The sequence below is a fragment of the Periophthalmus magnuspinnatus genome, chromosome 12, assembly GCF_009829125.3.
Source record: "Periophthalmus magnuspinnatus isolate fPerMag1 chromosome 12, fPerMag1.2.pri, whole genome shotgun sequence".
NCBI lineage: Eukaryota > Metazoa > Chordata > Actinopteri > Gobiiformes > Gobiidae > Periophthalmus > Periophthalmus magnuspinnatus.
This window is the reverse complement of record NC_047137.1, coordinates 4,400,008-4,424,950: the sequence shown is the minus strand read 5'-3', so window position 1 is coordinate 4,424,950 and position 24,943 is coordinate 4,400,008. Positions and strand designations below refer to the sequence as shown.

At 39.3% G+C, this 24,943-nt stretch overlaps 1 protein-coding gene across 1 annotated transcript in view; it reads right to left on the bottom strand.

Moving 5' to 3' along the window:
• The window catches only part of nsmfa (NMDA receptor synaptonuclear signaling and neuronal migration factor a), a 50,024-nt gene that overhangs the window by 2,523 nt on the left and 22,558 nt on the right, over positions 1 to 24,943 (bottom strand). Inside the window, exons 5-14 of the mRNA XM_055225613.1 lie at positions 24,359 to 24,364; positions 15,074 to 15,126; positions 13,212 to 13,301; positions 8,926 to 9,056; positions 7,143 to 7,226; positions 6,984 to 7,017; positions 4,304 to 4,374; positions 3,594 to 3,673; positions 2,941 to 3,043; positions 102 to 177 (exon numbers count right to left, since the gene is read on the bottom strand). Coding sequence (XP_055081588.1) covers positions 102 to 177; positions 2,941 to 3,043; positions 3,594 to 3,673; positions 4,304 to 4,374; positions 6,984 to 7,017; positions 7,143 to 7,226; positions 8,926 to 9,056; positions 13,212 to 13,301; positions 15,074 to 15,126; positions 24,359 to 24,364 — 728 coding nt within the window. The remainder of the gene's footprint in view (positions 1 to 101; positions 178 to 2,940; positions 3,044 to 3,593; positions 3,674 to 4,303; positions 4,375 to 6,983; positions 7,018 to 7,142; positions 7,227 to 8,925; positions 9,057 to 13,211; positions 13,302 to 15,073; positions 15,127 to 24,358; positions 24,365 to 24,943) is intronic.

Sequence of the window (24,943 nt, the reverse complement as noted above, 5' to 3'; positions counted from 1 at the left end):
TGGGCCTTGTGCAATTATATCAAATGAATCCTGAAATTGAATTTGTTGTAAAAAATGTTCATTATATAATGTGGTGGACAATCATGAAATAAGAGTCTCACCCTGCGCAGACAGCTCCAGCGGTGACTCGAACTCCACTGAATAAGGCCTCATCAGATTCTTCAGTTTCTGGAACAGCTGTTGTCCACCGATAAGAGGAAAGAAAAGCACATCCCAATTAATCCTATACTATAAGTGATGCTCACTGCAAGAGATATCTCATACTCCTTCCTCTCACACCACAACACAAACAACTGTGACCATGAATCCTGCTCATTATAAAAGACCAATCACACATGCATTCTTCCTGTGCAGGTAACAAGGACAAGACAACCAAAAGTCAATTTGTCTTTGATTTATGGGACCACTACCGCTCTAGAGTTGTAGAAAATTGAGAGTCTACCCAGGTGCCAGAATCTAAAAGTTTGGTATGCAGAAGAAATCCTTAAAAGCCCACATCAGAGATATCAAAGACTAAAGTATCTTTGTTTCTACTTTCTAATGCCCAAATAATAGAAAGGATGTGGAGCTTTCATTACTCTGCAGCTCTTTGAAAATTGATAAAAGCAGAGGGCTGCCACATTGGGAGAAGAGGTAGTGTCTGGGGAGATAGGGGCAGAGAAGCATGTCTCTAGAGAGGGGATGCAATGGCTTGAGTCACCTGGACAAGCCCGCAGTGCTCTGGCCCACAGAGGCTGGGATTGTGCAGACAGAATCGAATAACTAAAGGGGAGTTATATGGTGTACATTGTGAAACTGGGTCAGACTGGATCAAACAAAGTAACAAAGGAAAAAGCCCATGGTGAGCCAGCCAATGTAAAATAGGGATGCTGTCCCTACCCAAAAAAAAAACACCCATAAATTATCCATAAACAAAATAAAGACCAAAAACAGGATGTCCGGACTCACCAGGTCAAACAAAAAAAAGCTCTGACGTACAGGAGAGCAAGCTGAGACCAGCGGACAGTGCCGGGCGAAGAGAGCAAAAATAGGCAAAAGTTCTAAATCTAAACTAATAACTAACTAGAAATAATAAAAAATATATATAAGAAAAATATGAATAACTGGGAAAACGTACTACTAAAAATATAAGCAATAAAGAATACAAGGGGAAAAAGTGTCCAAACATAACAACTACTCACTGAAAAGAAAATCATAAGAATAATTATACATTTAATTTGTATAGCGCTTTTTTTGTACAGAGATAGTATTTATAGTGTATTATAGTGTATTATTCATTCACTCCATACTCAGTTATGGTAAGCTGTTATTGGAGTAACTGCTGTAGTATATCTATATATGTGTGTGTGTGTATGTGTATCTATATCTGTCTGTCTGTCTGTCTGTCTGTCTGTCTGTCTGTCTGTCTGTCTGTCTGTCTGTCTGTCTGTCTGTCTGTCTGTCTATCTATCTATCTATCTATCTATCTATCTATCTATAGATAGATAGATAGATAGATAGATAGATAGATAGATATGTGCGTGCATGCGTGTGTGTATAAGAATTAATACTACTACTACTACTACTACTACTACTACTACTACTACTACTACTACTACTACTACTACTACTACTAATAATAATAATAATAATAATAATAATAATAATAATAACAATAATAATAATAATATGATTATATAAAATTGTTTTTATAAAACCAAAGAAGGATTCATAAATTTATATAGGGAGACAGGTTTGCCATCTGTCCAGGGACAACGGATGAAAAATAGCCTTTTGGCTAATTCTGGTGCATTTGCAGCAATGCTATTAATGTACACTGTCCCTGTCAAATAAACCAATAAATAAATAAATAAATATGTTTTCCTATGACACAATGCATATTGCAAATCATTTTAAACAAACTGTTGTGTATCTGTCTTCATTTCTACAGAAAATGCCTGGTAGCCTCCCACGAGGGAAATCACTTGGAGATCTTTGGGACTATGCCAAATACTGAAAATGCACCATTTTTCTTTTTGGATGTGCGCACTTCATTTGTGTTTGGCTGGAGACGGGGAGGGATACATAATGCTGGCTGCCAGGCTGCCCATCAAGGACGCAGAGATCCACTTTATGTAACAAAGCATTCTGGCAGACACAACCAGCTGGGTCAAGCTAATATCTCTCCTGTCTGTGTGTGGGGTCTGCCTGGTTCTTTTCTTTTCTTTAGAAGAGAGAGTGGAAGTTTTTTTTTGTTTTTTTTTGTTTTTTTTGTCAAGGTGTGGATCAGTCAGAGTAGATCCCTGCTATATCCACAAACATTTACATCACAGAAGCGCAGGTGCAGACAAGGCACACAGACAATGGGAGAGCTCAGAGCCAGAATGAAAAAGAATTGTTCAACAAATTGAAATGACATAAAGGACAAGACAAAGAGAGAGACTAGAAATATCACAATGTGTCCGGGAGATAGTAATGAGTACACTCTATTTCTTGCAAAAATTGGATCCTTGGCATTTCTAGTGTGTGTTTAATTTAAGGTGTATATTATCCACATGTTTGTTCTTCTTTGGATTAATTCTTGCATAAAATTAATGTACCAAGAATAAAGCAATTTTTATACCTAGTTTAGCATAAATTCAATCTTTATTAGTTCAGTTATAGATTTTGTTTAGATCTGGTGGTACTTTCTTAGGTAGTACTTGGTGATACTATAGATAAGAGCAGTAATTTGCATAATGTAATATCAAATGTAACAGTATTAACCATTTACTTGCTGTCTGTGTAGTGATTTTATTTGTCTATAACTAAGACACCTCCTCTCAACAAGTGGTCAGATAACAGATCCCATCCTCAGCTCTGCGCCGTATCACCAGAGACATCTAGCACACATAGACTTGTAGTGTCTGCAGTGATCTCACAGTAATCTTCTCCACTGATGGAGTGGCTTTGGTCAAGTACCTTCTCTCCGTTTGGGTTCCCCAGGACGTAGCAGCCCATGATGTGAATGAGGTTTGGTTCAGGGTTGATCTTGCTCATCAAGCGACTTAATCTTTTCCAGAATCTGTGAATAAATAATCAACTTATCTATTCATTGTTAATTTTACTCCATTTCAAAACAACACAATACATGTTGTGCAGTAAGTGCTTTTGTGAAATGTACATATTAAAGGGAGGGGATATAGAATTTGTATTTGAAATTTCATAAACATGATCTATCAGTGTCCCCAGATCCAAGGTAAAAGAACTAAAGGTAAAAGGACCTAAAACCCAACACCTTCAGTCAGTCATTAATCAGTGCTAGTGCAGCCTCTGTAGCTCATTGAGTGAATAACAAAGGTTCTGAGCTTTCATAAGAAAGAACTGTATTCTCTATATGTTGTCACTGCCAACCAAAGTTCAGTTGTGATTGCATTTTTTTTTTTTTTTAGCAGTAATAGCACAGACTACCTTCTCTTTAAGACAGATAGATAGATCTTTGTTGCAGACTCGTGGTCCAGAGTAGATAACAAACAGACAAACAATGTAAGAGTCAAAAGCAGTATTTGAAATACATAAGTTGATGGAATATATAGGATTGCAGTAGAAGCATGCAGAGAATCAGTGTAACTTACTGGCTCATGTCCTCTTCTTTTTCAACCTTGGCAAATGTAGCCACTTTATTCTTGAGTAAGTACAGATGACCAGGACCACCCTGAAAGAGAGCACACTCCAATTACCCTCTGCACAGTCACAGCAGAGCTCAATGTAAATACTACACTGGAGAGAGAGACTATTATCTGCTATTTGGACAGAGCTTAAAGTGAAAGAAGATAAGAAGAGGGAAGAGAAAACAAAAACTGTGTATGATACATGGGACACTATAACAGGAATGCATCACATGATTATGGTGCTTATTTTTCTATATAAAGAGCAAGAGGTAAATTGATTTAAAGGGTGTTTTTTTAACTCATATGAACTACGCATTTCAACATTAAATATCCTATATAGATTTAAATCCACTTTTTAGCTATTCACCATGTTATGCCCCCCTCATCTTTCCATATGAAAAACATATCCTGTGTTTTGTTTCAATCATGCATATATGACCAATACTGCTGAATGAGTCTGTTTAAGCTTGAAAATAGATATTGTTTTCAGTCTTATTCAAACTGCTTCACTTGATTCCATGCAACTTCTTTTGGAAACAAAGTTATTTTGTATGAACACAAATAATAATTCTGTACATATTTTAATTGTATTTATTATTAAACACTCAAAACCTGTGCCAAGATGAACTGTTCAATATTTATTTATTTATTTTTTATTTTTGTGTGCCTCTAACCTGACAAAAGATGAGCATTCTCCAGAACTTGCTGCCCCGTCTGTATGCTGTGAGCTTCTTCTCTATCTCCTCTGTGAGAGACAAAAGAAAAGGGAGTTTTAAAAGAGCCAACCGAGCAGGGAGAGTATCCACATAAAAAAGATATTATAAAGGGAAATCTCTAGTGCCTGAGTTCAAGAACAGATACAGTAGAGCAAGGGCTGCTGTTTATATTTGATCCTATAGCAAATATGATGTCATTATAAAATAAGATAACAAAACACTACAGATGTAAACGTAGGAACTAAAGTACATGCAGTGACTGCAAACTATTGGTATCAGTGCAGAGTAAATCATTATAAAACATCTATGAGACCATTTAGTGGTAATAAACCAGATGGTTATTAATGAAATGTTAATTTGCATATATTAGCATCATTGTTCCAGCCATTTTGCCTGGTTCAGCTCATAATTGCAGTTGTAGCACAGGATATTGCTTTTCCCATTTCACATCATTATTAAAGCGTCTGATTATAAGAAGTCTACAATACACTCAGCAGAATATGTATAATATGCAAAAGCCAAGGGTGGTTTGCAATTACTGTATGCTGTTATTTTGTGCATTGGGTTTTCTTCTTTGCTTCATAGACACTGACACCATAATACTAACAAGTTTCCATGGGAACATGTAATGCACAAACTTCAGAAAATATTTTTCTCTGTGCGACTCCTGTTTTATCAGTGGATAAAATGGACACCCCAATATTAATAAAGAGCAACAAGTATAAAATATTTCTGATGCAGTATTACGTGCAACTGGTTCATTAGAACTGAAACTATCTAGTTTGGACTATTTTGTGTGTGTCTGTGTCTGTAGGGGTGTGTGTGTGTGGGGGGGGGGGGGGGGGGGGGGGGGGGGGGTGAGAGAGAAAGAGAGTGTGTATGTGTGAAGTTGTGGGACACTGAATTATAGCAAATCACTGCTACAGCTGACTATGGTTAGAGGATTACGCAGTTATATCAGTTATCAGACAGTTTTATTAATCCTACCGGAGCAATTTGTTTTTCAGTTGTATATAAGTATTTGCTAAAAAAAACAAAAAAAAACTGCATGAGATCTCTGGATATTGTAGGGCTGTCTTGACTGACATGTCTCTGCAACATCACGTGTCCAGGACAGTACTGCTGGACTGGGAGACTGGGGTGGTGGCCCCTCTGTATAAGAAGGGGGACCAGAGGGTGTGTTTGAACAACAGTTGAATCACCCGGTAATGTCTATACTAGGGTAGTGGAGAGGAGAATCCGACCGATAGTGGAACCTCAGATTCAAGAGGAGTAGTGTGGGGTTTTTTTCCAGTCACGGAACACTGGACCAGCTCTATACTCTCCATCGGGTGCTCGAGGGTTCATGGGAGTTTGTCCAGCCGGTCCATGTGCTTTTTGGATCTGGAACAGGCATTCGCCTGTGTCCCTCGTGATGTCCTTTGAGGGGTGCTCTGTGCGTACGGAGTCCAGGGCCCTTTGCTAAGGACTGTTCAGTCCCTGTATGACTGAAGCAGGACCTGTGTTTGCATCACCGGCAATAAGTCAGACCTGCTCCTGGTGATTGGACTCCACCAGGGCTGCCCTTTGTCACCGGTTCTGTTCATTGTTTTTATGGACAGAATTTCTAGGTGCAGCCAGGGGCCGGAGCGGGTCCGGTCTGGGGACCACAGGATTGCATCTCTGCTATTTGCAGATAATGTTGTCCTTATGGCTTCATCGATCCAGGACCAGCAATGTGCACTGGGGTGGTTTGCAGCCGAGTGTGAAGTGGCTGGGATAAAAATCAGCTCCTCCAAATCCGAGGCCATGGTTCTTGACTCTCCGGGTGGGTGGACAGCCCCTGCCTCAAGTGGAGGAGTTCAAGTATCTCGGGGTCACAAATTATGGAAGAATGGACCGTGAGATTGACAGGCGGATCGGTGCAGCATCTGCAGTGATGCGGCCGCTGAATCGGACTGTTGTGGTGAAGAAGGAGCTGAACCAGAAGGCAAAGCTCTCGATTTACCGGTCAATCTACGTTCCTACCCTCACCTATGGTCATGAGCTCTGGGTAATGACCGAAAGGACAAGATTGCGGATGCAAGCAGTTGAAATGAGTTTCCACCGCCTTTAGAGATATGATGAGGTGCTCAGTCACATAGGAGGAGCTCAGAGTAGAGCTACTGCTCCACTTCAAGAGGAGCCACCTGAGGTGGCTCGGACATCTTTTCCAGATGCCTCCTGGATGCCTCCATGGAGAGGTGTTTCGGGACATGCTAGAGGGACTATGTCCTCCGGTTGGCCTGGGAATGCCTTGGGATCCTCCCGGAAGAGCTCGAGGAAGAGTGTGTGGGGAGGGAAGTCTGGGCCTCACTGCTGAAACTGCTGCCTCCGTAACCCGGCCCCAGATAAAGCAAAAGAACATGGATGGATGGATGGAAAACTGCATAAGCTAATTGATGGGTTTAGCTTCCTGTTTATAAGCTTTTGAGCCATTCACAGGTTAATATATTGTTTTGAATTGTTAATCACTATGGTAACAGTGCTCATTTTTCATGACCTTCAAACTCATCAGAGCTGGATGCTGTGACTGAACAAAATAAACAATAAATAAATAAAACAATAAACACATGTTTGTAGAGTGCAGCACATCTCATATGCAGGGCTGTACACTCACCTAAAATGTCATCAAATGTGGCATGTTCATGATCCTATAGGAGTGAAAAGAGCATCATTAGCATTCATCAGAGCAGGAGTTTTTGTAAGTGATTTTCTTATGCAGAGCAGGTGTAGAGCTATTGAACTGTCAGGGCTGTCTGTTTGTAGTTGGACTCACATAGAGGATGGGGATGATTGAAGGGTCATCCCTGCGGATTATAGTGGGAACATACTCCGCCTTGGGGACCTTGGATGAGATCAGCTGCAGGTGAGAGAAAGATAGCAGTGTCAGGCTTTCATTTAATGATAGTGACATTCCTAGTTGCACTATGTAACTTTTTGAGTGGAGGGTATGCCATCTGCTTGTCTTCATTGAGATGTTATTGCATTGTGGGGAATGTTCTGCCGCATGACATTTAAGTTATATATTTTCAAACACCAGGGCAAGTTATAGGTCAGATAGATGACATTTAAACATTTTAAGGTCAGGATGATGAGTCTGACTGCAGCAGTTACAAAGAGAATTGTGAAAATCTTTCAATAGTAAGTGAATTGGAGGCACTATTGATGGAGCCCAAGCGCGCCTATGCTAACTTCCATTTGGAACACAGTGGCTAACAGGTTAGCTCTGTCCATTTATGTATACAGTCTATGGTTTCCTGCCATACCGTGAAATGTTCCAGGTAAAGCAAAAACATCTCCATGAGACAAGAAGCTAGTGGACCCATCCACCCATCCACCCAAAAAAATTACATAGTACACCTTTAAATTTGTCTATTTTATTCATGCTTTGTTCTCGTTTGAGTTAGTACACATTCAGAACTACTTTAGTCATATATATCAGTCTTATTTTGGACTTGATTTAGCACCATGTTTGACTAGAGTCCAGTTATAGACTTGATTTAGATCTGGGGTTCTCGGAGTGCCAAGTGTGAAAACTTTTTTGACTTTATTATAGAGAGGTCAATAGTGGAAAACTGACATACATTCAAGCTGCAGCAGGCAGTCTGCCTCCTCACTGCTCCAGGCACATATGGGATTGTTTTTTTTCCAAAATGCATGATGTACATTATATAGAACTAAGCAAAGATGAGATAATCTAGCTCAATATGACTTCTTAAGCTGCGTCTTTATTGAAGCTTTCACTGTGCATTATCTAATCACCTGTAATATGTTTATGAAAGAGGAGCTGTCCTGCTTTGTTATTGTCTGGAATACAGTAAAACAACAGTTTTTGATTAGCAAATAGTAGAGTAGAATAGTAGAATCTCAAGACACTCAACAGTAAAACTTTGAGATAGTAAACCTTTATCTTAATAGCCTTAGTTAATCTACATTTTGCTGAGTTGTTTCTCATAACACATTGTGTTCAACTGGCAACTAGCAGTTGGTTAAAGGTACATTACTTTTCTAGTGGGGAGTTGGCCACCCGCTTCTCTTCAGAAGAGATCATTTCTATGCCTGGAATGTTACACGGTATGGCATTAAACGATCTAATTTGCATTTACACAATTACAGATGTTTTTATTGCTAAAACAATGCCTTGAAAAAAACATGAAGATAGACAAGTTTAAAGGTCCCATACTGGGACCCATATTTTTCTGTTTGAGAGAAGAACACAGCCTAAATATGCATGTTTGTATGTTAAATATGTGAATGAAACAAAACACAACTGCAGGTATATTTTTGATGAGGAAAGCCTTTATAACACAGATTCGAAAATAGCGTAATGTGGGTCCTTTAAAGTCAAACTGTGGAACATTCCAGGTAAAGGAATAACATGTCATTGCTGGCAGGCCATCCATTATAAACATTCCATATGGCACTTTTCAGAGTTTAAAATATTGTGTCATTCTGTTTTTTATTATTAGCTGTAATTATTGGGCTCATTCATGAGAAACATTTATTTCACACCATTTAATCATAGATGTTTATTTGTGTTTCAGAAGCAACTGTCTCACCATAATTTTGGGTGGTACAAAGTCGTCCCCCTCACACGCCTGCCTCTCCTGCTCCTTCTCCTCCTCCCAGTCCAGGCTCTCCTCCTGACCACCCTCGTCCACGTTCCCACTGGACGCCTGCAAGTCTCCACCTGAAGTACGAGAGAAGAAGAGGGTCAATGATGTAGAGAGGAGAAAGAGGAGAGGTGAGAGAGGAGAGGAGAGAAAGAGGGGCGAGCGTATGGGACTCTTCATGATGGGACACAGAGGAGTGACAGATGGAAGAAGGCCACTGCACAGACAGCTGCAGAGGAACACAGGGAATGAGTGATAGTGGCAGTGGCAGCAGGGTGTTTGAGAGCAGCTAACAAGGAGAGCCACCTGACTGTATAAGCCGGCATGTATAAGCACTGCCTATATTGGGTCTATCAGTACTCGAGACATGACAGTAACTGGGTGGAAAATACTCATGTTACTGTAATGTTTGTGTACATTTTTGAACATGTACTTGCACTTATTCTTGTAATTGAATATAAATCAGCCACTGAGTAAGGCACAAATCCCAAATGTCCCAATCGATGCTTGTGTCACTGTTGTCTCTGCTCCTTTCTACACATACAAACACATACCAGAGAATATGCAGAGTGCAACAGTTTAAATCAGCTAATTCACTCTCTTCACTCCCTCATTCTTTTCTCTAAAATTTTACTAAAATTCTATAAAAAAAAAACAAAAAGTAGCAGCTAATACTTTGGGTATTATTTTTCATGCATGCGTTGTGCTTTTTACAGTAGAAATCTGCCAGTAATTTAACTACTTTTACTAACTTTTTTGCAAAACATTAATTGCGATTTGATTTATCGTTTATGTTGAGGATTTTAATCAATGTTCACATTTTAACATGTGCATTCAGGTTTGAGAGACAGAAATACAAACTCTCAATTCACAAAGATAGCAGTTATACAGATAACAAATAACATTATGTGAAAACTTTCTAACCTTGTAGTTTACACCTCTAAAAACATGTTCTGAAATTTCAGACCTTGACAGCATGTTGTTACTTTGACCGGGTGAATTTAAAGTTTAAATAATTGAAGCCAGATCTGACAACCAATCAATGGCAGTGCACAGGCATGTATTATTAATAGCAACTTTACCCCAAGGAACCTTTCTTTACACAAACCATTTATAACCTTAGAAAAAGACTATTTTTACTCCTCACATTTGCCTAAAGTTGCACGATGCTACAGGAAGATCCCAAAAAGGACTGATAGTTAATGGTTATACAGAAAAAAATCATTTCAAGGGATTTATCCTTAAAATAGTTAGTTAGATGGATTGAATGAAAAATAACAAATGTTTGAAGTATTGTGAAAGCATGAGATGAAGACAACAGTACCTTTTAGAGGAGAGAGTCAGGCACCACCTACACTGTGCTATCATCATTATTCTTCATCTCAACACATAAAAACATTGATGATGAAGGTGGAGACAACATCACACATTCAGACATCAACAAACACAGCAAACAGCACATGCCAACGCAGCAGCCTCTGAACGTAGCTGACCAAGACCTAAACTACAGACACCATATACGCACAGGGCATCCAGGAGACACCAGGGTCATTAAGAACAGCCTACAGGGCAGAGAGGACATGGGACAATTGCTGGTGGGGGAGAAGGGTGCTCTATAATGTTTTTGTCATGAATTGATTTGAAATAATGCAAACATTACACAATAAACCAATGGAATAAAAAGAAAATTTTGTATGAACCTTAAGCATAAATCCTAAATTAGAACAATATGGCATCGCAAAAAGAGCTCAGGATTGTGTCATCTTACCTTGTAGAATTTTCCCTAAAACATAATGTTAAAACAATAGAGATTTTGAGATGCTAAATATGTTCATGTTTTGACACTATAGACTATATCTATTTGACACCAGTGACCTAGCAGCCTATCGGGTTCCTGCATGGCTCTTTATTTACTTTTTTGGCTAACGGATCTGGACATTTTGCACTGTGGCTTTTTTACCTTTGATACTGAGCTCTAAAATAATAACCATGAAGAGGTTGGTTCCCCATCACACTTGCTGGCTGAGGGAGCAGTATATGTATGTGCGCCCATATCACATCATACCACAGTGACAGTGAATAAAACTGTGAGCTGATTACAGACATTTTTGTATCAGACAAATGATGCTAAATGGCTTTCAGCTCAGGAGCCACCTGTGTTTGAAATTAATTAATGACAAAATATAGAGAGAGCAGAGACACAGTGAGCTGTAATCAACCTGTCAGTGTGGATGTGCAGGCACAGGCTGATCACACACTTGCAGAGAGCGTGTGCCCCTGACATCAATTTGGAGGTTATTCTCATCTAGTCTCTTTAGTATGGAATTGCTACAGCAAATCATGCCAACTAGTGTGCAATAATTCACATAATAATTTCTTACTGTAACTGGGCTTGGAAACAGCACGGCTTAAAATTTTTAATTTATAATTGTGACCAGGGAGGGCAAAATGAAGTCTGTTCCTCATAGGGACAACTAGAGTATGCATTAAGTTGGAATCATACCGACCACTCTCTATTAGTGGACAACTCAATAAGGTTTCTAGACCATGTACCGTAAATTTCGGATTATAAGCCGCTACTTTTTTTCCACGCTTTGAACCCTGCGGCTTTTACAGCAGTGCGGCTTATATATGGAATTTTACTGGATAACGGCCCCTGGGGGGCGCTCTCTAGCTGTAAACGTAAAAGTGAGACAGACGTGGGGAAAGATTCTGCTCTGAAGAATTCACTAGTTTTGATTTTGAACGATCATTTTGCGCATCATGAAATGGATATGATGCAGTTTTTAAGATAAAGAAACAGAAAGGAAACAGAGCAGGGGTCGGCCTTTAACACGCAAAGAGCCATTTGGACCCACTTTCCACGTAAAATAAAACACTGGGAGCCGCAAATACTTTTTGACATCTAAAATGAAGATAACACTGTATAATAACAATAATGTAACGGAATAATGTAGGTTTTACTTTCACGGACAAGCCTTCTACACGTGGCAGATAAATATGGCAAAAACAACTTAAGTGCATTAAAAAAATACAACTCACCAAACCGCTGCATCATGCATCGCGCTGATTATGTGATTATGTCTACTCTACTCCGCAGTTTCTTTAAAAAAACAACAACAAAAAAACTCGTAGCGTATCGTTTAATCCCAGGTGCTTATTCTCCATGTGCCAAAGCAGTTTTGAAGGTTTCATTGCCTTATTTGCTTTTCCCGTATGTTACGCAGAGCGGACTGTGCGCGTGAGTCACCTGCAGCGACAAACCCAGATTTTAAGTAGGCATTGTCTGTTAAATTTATCTTTCTTTTTCTTGGAGATCGTAGTCTCCTCTTCTGGCTCCTCAGTTGTCCTTTCCCCCTTTGTTAAAAGCTCTCCAAAGACTTTTGTTTTGGCTCATTTTCACTCGCTTGTGGCTCTACTTTTGTGCGTCGTGTCTGATGTGTTATACGTGATACGTCATCACGGAGACAAGAGCAGATAATAAACTTGCTACTACATCAAATAGATTTCTGTGGCGATTTCCAGCAGGATTTTCATGATACATCTACGGACGAGCTTATTAGTGTGTCATTAGGGACGGGCCAAAGTTGCTCCTGACCCCTGTGCGCACAACGTCTGAAAATCAGGGCTCTTTACGCAGGACTGTGAGCTGTGTGTGTGTCAGTTCCCAAGCCACGCAGAGCCGCAGTATGAGGCTGAAAGAGGCGCATACGGCTCCGGAGCCGCGAGTTGCCGACCCCTGAAATAGAGCCACTGCACGTAAGCTCGACATCAATGAATCCAACTTGGTCAATGTAAAAAGACGACAAAAGTTTTCAGAGGAAATAAAAGCAGATTTTCCGTGTTGGTGCAGCTTTATTTTATAAACCTGCAGATGTGTTCATCCCGTGTTGTTGTCGTGTTGGTGCCAATTTTCAGGCACAGTTTAAAAAAAAGCGTGTCGGTGCAGCGTCTTTCTGTGTAAATATCTCATGTTACAATATGAAAACCTGCGGCTTTTATTCAGGTGCGGCTTATATATGTACAAAATTGATTTTCTCTTCAAATTTAGCTGGTGCGGCTTATATCAAGGTGCGCTCTGTAGTCCGAAATTTACGGTACTCTTGTATTAAAATAAAGACCCCCCTATTAAAGCTCTTCCTATACGTGGAGGACTCTTAACAGTGGGGATGTCTCCATAAAGGGATATACAACACATGTGTCATGCACATACGGGATCTGTATCCACTCACTGTCTTTGTTCTCATGAGCAGAGTCAGTCTTGACAGGGGTGGGGTCACTCCAGGAGCGGTTGAAACTCTTCGATCTACGCTCAGCGAACGCTGGTGCAGGCGGAGATATAGTCACACACACACACAAACACACACACACACACGTACTGACGACCAGTGCCCCATCAATACTCCACAACAGCTAACACAGGTCCGGGAAACAGATACAGTAGGAAAGAGGAGACTCACAACACAAGAATACCAACTCTTAACTTAATGCACATCTGTCTGTGAAGGAGGTGAACTTAAGTGTGAATATACACAATGCTAATACTATAGAGATAAACATTTGGACAGCTTTGATTATAACTGAAGTTGGGAGATACAGCGAAGTCAATGCATTTCTGATTCCATACTCCTATTTCACTAATGTAGATTTCAGCTTGTGTCCCGCAGCTCCCTTAATTAACTTTTAACTGGTTTCAGCCATGTCATGTTCAAACTTGACCCACTTCTCAATTGTTCTTACAAAACACCACTTTGCACAATGTGATAATGATCTAGACCAAATTGCTTTTTCAATTATTTATAGTAAATATATTTATATGTATGTGCATATATATATATATATATAAAACATACAGGCTTTAACAAACTGGGAATGTAGATGGATGACTTTGTTACAACTGGGCATATGTAATTTTGATTGCCTTCCTATGACAATACAAAAAAAGTCTGTTTGCTTAAACAGACTTTCTTCACTCCTTTTGATCAGTTTTAGCAAGGCATAACAAGTGAGTTGATTGAAATAACTGCAATGAATTGTCAGGATTTCAGGTTTTTTGTGTGTCCTGTGCTGTTTTACCCCCTCTCTTCTGTGTTTGCGCCTGGAGCTGGGCAGAGACTCTGGCACCACCTCCACACACCTGCTTCTGATCAAGCAATCAAGGCATTACCTGTGACTACTAAAGGACTGAAGACCAGATTGTCTTGTCACCTTCCAGTATTTTCTTGTTATTTTCTGTTTTTTTTCTTCATGTCATGCTCTGGTTTATTTGTTTATATATCAACCGCGATTCCGCACCCTGGAACAACTCTGCACCTCTGTCCTAGCTCTCCATGTCTGGTACAAACACCCCAGCTTCTGACCCTGCAACCCACTACCTGCTCCAAGACTACTGCCTATGACACCGCTCCCAACTGTCTGCTCTGTCTACCTTCATTACATTCATGTATTTGCATATAAACTCTGTTGAACTGTTTGTTGAGTCTGTATCTTTGGTCCCTCTGTCAATCTTTCCGACATAAAGTGTGAACTTTCAGAAGGACATTCGTACCCTCTTCTTGCTTCAAGGCAATATAAAGCCACTGCGTACATGAATCATGATACCATCAAAATCTTGATTTGACCCCAGGAAAATTGTGATGTCATTTGCCATTATGTGTGATCTTTTGCCTGTATAATTACACTGGTGGTTTGAATAACATAACAGATCCATATGTTATGTGTTTTAAAGATAATCCAAATGATCTTGACCAACTTTTCAGGCAATATTGATCTAATGCATTCAAATGGTGCACTATTATTTCAGCACTATAAATATACTGACTGGATAATTGACCAGGAATTTTCAGGCAATAGTGGAAACTATAGCAACAACAATGCAGAGGAGGGGCACAGACACCTATAGCGGAAACAATCAGTAACATGCACTGAGTCACTTTCTCTTCTCATCAAACCAGTAGCAGGACCACATCTGATCTGAGTCCGTGCACACATGCATGCACGCACACGCACACGCAAAACCCACATAAAAACAGTAAACGCACATATGACAGTGGAGTGAACCAGAGAACAAACACTCCACAAATGTCTGACTCACTCTGTGCTTTCATCCGCCGACTGCCCACCATCCGAAGATGCTTCCGGAAGTTCCTGTGGGCCCATGGATCAGAAGTGGAGGAGGGAGATTCCGGGTAGCGGAGGAACCCAAATGTAAAAGAGAGAAGAGAGGAGGGAACAGTGGGCGGGATGTGAACAAAGGAAAACAAGGAGGAGATGTTACTTTTAGCAACTGTGTCTAAATATGCAAATAATTATAGGTAAATGGGGGAAATTAGAGTGTTTTCCTGTCAGAGTGAAAGGAAAGTACACGGTGTGGGTGCAGCAAGTGACCAGCTATAAGCACTCTGTGGGTGCAATTAAACATTGACAAGGTATAATTTAAAGGTTTTGCCATATAACAACTTTGATATGCCGTTTATAAACATAGGGCCACCTCAATTAGAATAAATCCATAAATCCATTGCAAAATGGTCATTATGGAAAATGTGAATAACTTCGCTGCTCTACATGATCCTCATGTTTTTATTTCGCTTTTTTGTAATATATCATGATAGGAACAATAATAACAGACCAATAAGGAACCTTCTTTCCCCAACGTTGGCTCCAGCTAGTGTTAGTAACTAGTTTGACACAAACCCCAGGATTTAAACATGGCTGCCAGTGTGATTGAATAGGTAAAGCTTAATGGTGCGCCAGTTTAACCCAGTATGTCCGGTGGCTGTGCTGCCTGTCAACCATGTTCAGCGCTGTCTTGTGTACCATAAGACAGCGTACTTACATTATGCTCTATGGGAAAAATGCTTTCTGGGGGTTTATTGCTGTAGCACCATGGACTGGTCTCTAGTCCAACTCAAGAGAGGTTTAAAATAGCAATACAACATCATCATATTTTAATAGATCCCACCCCCTGCCAAACAAGCAGTGCAGGTAGGAAGGGGGGGGCGTACCAATTGCCTGGAGCAGTATGCAGTATGGACCCTTAGTCCACTTCTATATATGGTCTGTGGGTCAGCCTCCAGTCAGTTGTGAACAAATATGAAAAGTGCAAGTCCAGTGTTAACTCAAAGTATAGAGAAGTAGCCATCATTTGAAAAGCATTTAGCCCAATTATACACAAAGGCCTTGATTCTGCTGAGTTTCACTGACTTGCAGGCTTATCCTCTCATGATGTTCTATGCAGGAGCCCCAGATAAACATCCTTTGATTTCTCAGGCTCCCTCCCATGTCACATCCACACTGGCTCAAGCTACCAGTCCACTGATGATTAATGAGCTCGGCATGTGGTGCAACTGTGTCTATGTGGGGGCAGGCAAACATAAAAATAGAATAAATACATAAAATCAGAAGAAGGGGGTTTTGGATCTGTCCTTGGGTTACCTCTCTAAAAGCATCTGTGTTTACTGCTGCCAGGTAACTGCCACTTTTATAGCAAATCAAATTGGTTGAGATGGCTAGGGAAGTTTTGGATAAGGGACTTCTTTTACTTATAATCCAAGAATGAGCAAACGCATATGTTTCACTTTTTTTTTCACTCTTAACATGATGTGCTTAGTAAGTACAATAGTAAAGTGTGGAGATGTTTAATGAGACTGTATGAAATGTGAGAAAAGACGTCCACCTCCACTAACAGTGTCAAGTCTGTCTGCCCTGCTGCATGACTCTGTGTAAACGTTTGGACCTTTTAAATGTTTTGTATCTTGAACTTTGGTTTCAGCTGTTGTTACAGAGCCATGCTAACCAAACTCAATACATTATATATTTAACAAAATGCATTAGTAAACCGTATGTTACCATAAAATTGTACCAATGCAAAAAGTAAAGCCAAAAGCCTAGAGTGTAATTTGTAATAAAATATATGCTATGCTACTACTAGTCTGTGTCATCCAGCAAGATGTATCTAAACCATTGCTACAAAGGACAATAAGAGAGTTTTCAGTTACCTGTGCTCACACATTGAAACAGCCCCAAACTAGAGAAAAGCCTGAGAAGTTGTTGATACATTGTTGAAGATGCGGATAGAGAATGTAACTCCAGGTATTCTCACATGTTCTGTAGACCCAGATCCTCCCCTTCTCTCACCTGGCTGGATGATCCAATACCTGGCTAGGATGACCCCTACCCTACCGTGGATAAGACCCTCTCTGTCTTTAAGTCTTGAATGGGCTCTGGTCCTATGGATTTAATGGATGGATGGACATTAGTCCTGGCGACATCTGCATTCTGTCTGTCCTGGTTTAGTTCATGGGAGTGGAGCTTTCCTTCACTGTGGTTCTAAGAGGCAATAGCTGTTGTGATTTTGTACTTTACAAAAATAAATGGAATTTAATTTAAAGGTTCACTATGTAACTTTTCTGGTGGAGCGTCTGCCACCTGCATGTTTCAGTGAAGATGTGTGTTTGTGTGTACATACATACATACATATACATATACATATACATATATATATATATATATATATATATATATATATATATATATATATATATATATAGTTAGCTAATCCATTTTGGTGCTAGCGTTCATCCATCATACTGATGAAATAACACAGAGCTAATCACATTGACAGTGCAGATGGATGCAAGAGAGATGTCAGAGGAGTTGAGATGTACTACTGGTGTCACAGTGCCATCTGTCCCTGGGTGACAAAGCATCTGCCCTGCTTTAGTGGGACTCTTTGACTGCCTCACTGTCTCACTCTGCTACTGCTTCACTCTACCACTGCCTCACTCCTCTACTGCCTCACTTCTTTACTGTCTCACTCCTCTACTTATTCATTCTGCTACTGTCTCATTCCTCTTCTGTCTCACGTCTTTACTGTTTCACTTCTCTATTGCCTCACTCTGCTACTGTCTCACTCCTGTACTGCCTCACTTCTTTACTGTTTCCCTCCTCTGAATCCTCATTCTACTACTACTTCACTACTCTGCTGCTTCACTTCTTTACTGTCTCACTCCTCTACAGTCTCACACCTTTACAGTCTGACTTCTCTACTGTTTCACTCTTTTGCCTCACTTTGTTACTGTCTCACTCCTCTGCTGCCCCCATTTCATTTATGGTCCGGCCAGTTTTTTGATTTATGCAATCATGAAATGTTGTATTATAAGTTTCTGTGTCAATATAAGCAAGTGAGGTAGTACCTTATAAATGCATTTTATACAGTGCTCTTCTCTTCTAACAGATAGCTATGGCCAACCTACAACCTAGTGTACAGTGATGCGTTTTGAATTCATCACCTGTTACAGAATGAAGGGCTGGGTGAAAGAGTGTATCTGAAGGTTTCAAAGTAGCAGCTGAAGTCTGCATGTAAATTATATCTCCATAAGCCATTTATGAATAATTTTGTATTCTATCACACCCACTGCTCAGGAAGCTCTATCCAAATTACAAAATGTATCATTGATCACTAATATATCTAAAACTAGTCCTAAATTAATCAAAAACAAAAACTATGCTTTACCAGATCTCATGTCACAGGCTCCTATGATGACCTCGTTGAACAAGTCCCTCATTATGAATACTTTGGTATTTGGATGGCATTATCTTTTAAAATACACACTGACAAATTTTCACATAAAATTAATGAAAATCTACAACAAATCTACACGGAGCAAGGGAAAACTGGTTTTAGATTCTATGCTCCTCATTTATGGAACACTCTCATAAACCAACTAAAACTAAATAACTAAATATTGTGTTTAAACACATTATAGCTGTCATTTTTTCAGACCACTGTAATAATTTTAACTGAAGTCTTAATGACCATAAGTTCAACATTTTACTACGCATTTAATTAATTGTACTTGTTTTATGTTTTAACCCTGTACTCAGGACTCCCTTGAAAATGAGATGCAAGCTCAATGGGACTTTCTGATAAAATAAATAAAATAATTTGGATTTTAAACTGTTTCTGCACAATTCTGAGATACGTATTTTAAAGGATAAGTTTTCATCAGGCCAAAGCCCAAGATATTTATAGGTAGTGACTCCTACAATCAATGTATCATTTAATGTATAAATATTTGTAGCTTGTAGCTTACTTACTTTATTATTATTATTTTTTGTTTAGAAAAAGATCATATACTTAGAGCTTGAGAGAATTTTGGATTTCATTAAAATCTCGCTGCAGTTTTAAAATCACCTGATCAGCAGCATACTGCCTGGGTTCTATTTGAAAGATAATTTTGGAACCAATTACATGTAGCATTGTCAAATCCAACACGCTTCAGATGCTAAAAGACGATTGTTATCTTGTTTATCATTAAGGACTCTGAAAATGTAATTTTAAACTTTTGTGATTGCAGTGAGCACTATGCCTTTTTCTGAAACCCAACTGATAGGACTTCAAAAAGGAGCATTTATTTAAATAAATTGTAATTTGATTTACAACTAACTTTTCAAAAACTTTTGCAAGACAAGGTAATTTAAATATTGGACAGATATTATTAAAATTTTTAGTTGTCCCACCTTTAAAACATGTTGTTTTCCATAATTCTGCTATAACTTCCATTTGAATTGATAAATAAAAATAAGAAAATGTAATAGCTAGCATGTCCCTTCAGTCAGAGGGCTTGAGTCTTGAGCAGACGGGGGTTTACTGTGGGTGCACGGGCTTTATGTTGAATAACCTGCTCTCTGCCCGTGGAGCCAACAAGTGTCCACAAGCATTCTGTCCCAAATGAGTTTAGTGCAGGACAGCCTTATAGCATAGCACAATGGTATATCTGTCTCTCACGCCTGGCTGTTGTTTTATATAGTTACTTTTCAAGTATAACCCCAATTTACATGTATTATTATGGACCTATGTACTATACTGCCTACACCACACAACATGGTGCCGAGGCATGTGAAGTTGGTGAAGAATTCTTCACTTCTCCACAGCCTCAGTCCTAGACTGTCTGACTTTGAAAATGCCGCATCTCTCTACTGTCTCACCTCATTCTGCTACTGCCTCACTCTGCTGCTGTCTCGATTCTCTACTGTCTCACTCCTCTGATGTCACTGCCCAGAGTGCTACACTGTCTCCTGGGTGTTTTGAGCAAGCAAACTTTAGATTTTGATAGCTTTGTCAATTAAACATATACTTTATAAACCTTATTACGGAGTTAAATTTCAGTTCTTTAAATCTCATTGGTCTTTGTAAGAAAAGATTGGATTGCACTGCATAATTTATTCACTTCAGATTTAAAATTGATGGCGGTAAGGCATTTATGAAGCAAATTTTTGCCTTTTATCCTGAATAGACTGACAGATATTCGGTTGGCATTCTGTGCCATCAGACAAATAAATAAAAACAAAATCAAAATGATATTTTTCCACGCATAATAGTCAATTACAATTTCTGATTATATTTCATTTTTACAGATCATTTCTTTAACGAGACAGACATTTAGTCAGTACCATTTAACACAAAAAATAAGTCTGAAATCTGCTCTATCCTTACTGACAGCATTGACTTTAGACTGCTCAATTAAAAAGGCCCAAGCTGCTCACTGACCATTTTAGAAGATTAAATCTTGTTTCGATTCAAACTTAATTAGCTGCACAACCCTAGTCACAACCATGCCATCTGCACAACCAGTGACACTATACAGGCTAAATGGGTGTCTTAAACAAGGATGCCAGCAAAGCAGGTAGAGGGTATTTAACTTGGGCCAGGCTGACAGCTGATACTCTGTGCCAACAGCTTCTCTAAACACTGTAAAATCATGTAATCACATGCAGGCAAGTTCATGAAGGTGGCTTAGATAAAACCACTAGCAATGAGTAAGTGTGAATGTGACTAGCATATGCATATTTCCTATCTAAGGTGAAAATGTTGTGTCAGAAATGCCAGTAAACATGGCCCGTGAGTCAAGTTGAGCTATAGTAGTACTAAATCAAATCCATTATTTTTTTCTGAAAGCTGGCACCTGTGAACTCAGACCTTTGAGTGAAGCGTACGACTCTGGCTTAGTAAGATTACGCACAGTGGTAAGTAAGCAATAACAGGAGTGAGCAGAGGACATAGTAAGCAGTGAGGCAGGGAGCAGAGCCATGGCTCCTGCTCCTCTCCGCACAAATCTCCACTCAGAGGTGTCAAGCCTCACACTGGACCTGCCAGGCTGGGCTCACTGTTAAAGGGAATGTTAAAGGGATGAGTGTCTGGACAGAGGGGCACAGCTGCATGCTTTATTTGGCTGTGGTGACAGGCTGCTGCAGGCCCATAGTACAGGGCTTGGACCGCTCACATCTAGCTCAGATATTATCTAATCACCATGCAACAAAAGGACTCAAGTCTGCGTGACATCCAAATTCATCCTCCAAATCTCCTGACCTCAACTGCTTTTGCAAATGTTCCACTTGAAACACGTCTTAAAGGGTACATATGACTACCATTCATACAGGCTCGGGCTTATGCAATTGTAAGTGTGTTTATAATTCCTTATAAGTCCTTTTCAACCAAGAAAAATACTTTGGCTAACCCAGGTTGATGCTTTTTCAAATGTAAGCACAATCTCTGAGAGTTTTGCAAAGTGTGAAAAGTATCACTTCACTTGTGTTGCTTAGTCGTCTACCACCAGACTATTTGTCAGCAAAAACTCAATGTCCTTCACAAATTGACTACTCAAGCTGTTCAGATATAGATATAAGTTATAGATATATACTTTTATTACTGTATAGGTGGGAACACAATGGCCTAATCTAATCATCAAATTCAAAGCTTAAAGCAGGCATAGCTGTAGCATTGTAAAAACGATTATGTAAAAATGGAGATGTGTTATGTTGATGAAGTTCTGATCCATATTCCCATTGGAGTCTGTAGCCCCACACTGTTCACACTTATGGAACAGATGCTGAGGAGGAGGAGGCCTTCCTCTCACCCTCTTAGCCAAAGCTTTGGATTTATATCTTAATAATTTCAATGTTATATACAGTGTATAAGATACAGTTTAACAGATGCTGGGATGGACAAAATGAGTGGGCCATGACTATATTGACTCTTACAATCTTACATTTATTTATTAGCCCAAACCAGTAATGAAGTAACTGGTGTGGGGTATTGTTCCTGGTCGGTTTCTTATTTTTTATTATTATTATTTTGACCCCCTGAACATTGACGAAATGTCTCACATGGGAGTATAGGAACGATTGACCAGACAAAAAATTTTATAAAATGGCCATCACGACAATTACTACTCCACATTTTGGAGTAGGCTCATGAGATTCAGAAAAATTATAGAGCTCCGTGAGCCAAGCCTAAAGTTGAATTGAAGCACTGTCCAAACAGGAACAGCACTGTGATGAACAGGAAGTCTGCCATATTGGATTGAAATTCTGTTTCTGTCACTTCTACTGCCTTTGTATCTTTATTGTATCTTTTCATACCAATCAAGTAGTTGATTGGCATGAAACCAATCAACTACTTGTTTTTTGATCCAAACAAGCTCAGATTTGACATGCCACATGTAGAGACATAAATTTACAAAAGTTATAAATTTTTCTGGGATGGTGTTTACGTTGTTTGTATAGCACGCCAGTAAAAAACAGTTTAATTTCATGTTTCTTTGCTGACTTCTCACGGCCACAGGCTTTGGCCTAGAGACCTCAAATTTCAATCACTAATGCATTCTCCTGGCTTGAATATAATGGACTATGAAGCATATTAAAAGTGTACACTATAGCTCTCCTGCCATAGACATGAAATGTCAACATTATTTTAATTTGTACAAAACTTGGGGATTAAAAATCTATGCATGAGAAGATTGAAAAAAATCCATTGTGGACATGGGGCATTTTTTACAGTTGGCCAGCAGGGGTGCAAAGACTCCTAAAAAAAACATTGTAAAAAATCTTACATGCACATGCTTAGTCTGAACATGTTGTTCAAATCACACAGTAGAGAGGGACAGACCCACTAAACATGAACAGAAACGCACTAAAGTTGGCAGAATCAACCAGCTTAGTGCAAAATTAACTCTTATAACAATACATTATATGGTACTCACAAATTTACTCAACAGCTATGGGTAAGGAGACGGGCAAATTTTGGCATAAGCTCAAGACTTTGGAGCAGTGATAGAGCTCCATTAGACAAGCCTAAAAATTTATGGAAGCACTACCCTATGATGAACAGGAAGTGGGTCATATTGGATCAAAAATCAATTCCTATTTTAACAGCGTGTTCATAAGACATATCTAGTCCTAGTTTTTTGATCCGAATGAGCTCAGATTTGGCATGTCATATATGCCTTCACATTCAAAAGTTATACATTTTTTTGGGGTCCTCCTTATGGTTTTTGCATAGCACACCGGTGAAACACCTTCATTTAATGTTTATTTAATGACTTTTCATGACCACAAACATTGGCCTATGTAGCTCAATTAATTGTGGGATGGCTTAAATGTAACTTGCTAATAATATGACTAGTGTACACTATAGCGCCCCCTAGCCCATACATAAAACTTTATCTGATTTGTACAAATGGGGATTAAATTCTATACATGAGGGGAGGAAAAAAATATTATGACCCTAAGACATTTTTCATGGTTGGCCAGCAGGGGACCAATGACTACCCATTCAAGTGAATGGCGCTGTGACTCAAAACTGCAAAGTGCAAAGTGTTTGAAATTTAACACAGGTCACAATTCAGGGGCAATTCAAAGGCAGTCACTAGGCAGAGACAATTGTGATACAGGAGCAGTCGCGATGCAGGGACAGTTTTGATGCAGGGGCGGTCGTGATGCAGGGACTGTCGTGACTCCCTGACAATCACATGGGAGGGGTGTGCACATGGCGGCAAGGGCTATTATTGCAGCTTAATTAGTTTATTATTAGATAATTTGTATTTATTTTCTGTTATTAGTCTATCAAGTTATCGGGCAAACAAATTGAAGTGGAGGCCCTTAATCAGTTGTCTTCCTCAAACTTTCTTCAATCTCACAAGAATCCATTATATGTGATATGTTAGCACTATAAATATGTGTTCTTCTTGGCTTATTTCTCTTGAGCCACTCAGCAGAGTCCTGTCCAAACACTGAAGTCAGCCAGTGCACAGGCAGTGTTAATGAGCTGTGATGGTGGAGGAGAGTCACATTATGTGAAACAACATGGTGCCCAGAGTGCTGCTGCTCCTTCTGTCCAGAGAGCAGGATGTGTTTAATCCTGCATGGGTTTTCTAGTAGTAGTAGTAGTAGTAGTAGTAGTAGTAGTAGTAGTAATAATAATAGGCCCATATCTTGCTCTGCCATAGCAAAATGTGAACCCTCGTCACAGAATAACTTGTTCATAATGGTTATTAATAAAAGTACAAGGAAGAAGAAAGCCAGAAGAGCATTTACTTACGTGATCCTGTTTGAGAGAGCCAAAGATCAATCACCATGGAAAAGAAAAGAAAAAGTAGTTTTAAATATTGAAAAGATTTTTTTAAGATAAAGATTAAGATTTATAAAACGGAGAGAAGAAGTTTTGTAGACATAAACAGAAGGAAATTATTATAGGAAATATGGGGTGAAGGCTCTGTGTTAAAAATATCAAAACAGTGCATTTACAATACATGCAGCTTTTCATAGTAAAAAGCAGATATGCACATTAATTACATTTAATGTGCAATGCAGATGTGGGGAGCTTGCTTAGAAGCTTAAAGTGTGACAGTATTATGCATCAAGTATACATTTACATTGAAAAAGAAAAAGAAAAAAAAATCAATTGACCAAGTTATTAGTGTGATAGATTGCCTTCCTTAGGCGGTCCACATGTTGACTTTTATGGCTAACTCAAATGAAAATCAATAGCCACCTGTATTAAAGAAATAGTTGGCAGTTATGTGAGGCATGCCGTTTGTACTTAATGACCTAAAACATGCACAAACATAGGCATGGCCCATTTAGCAACGCTGACAACACAGGAATCTGACATTTTATCTGTGCA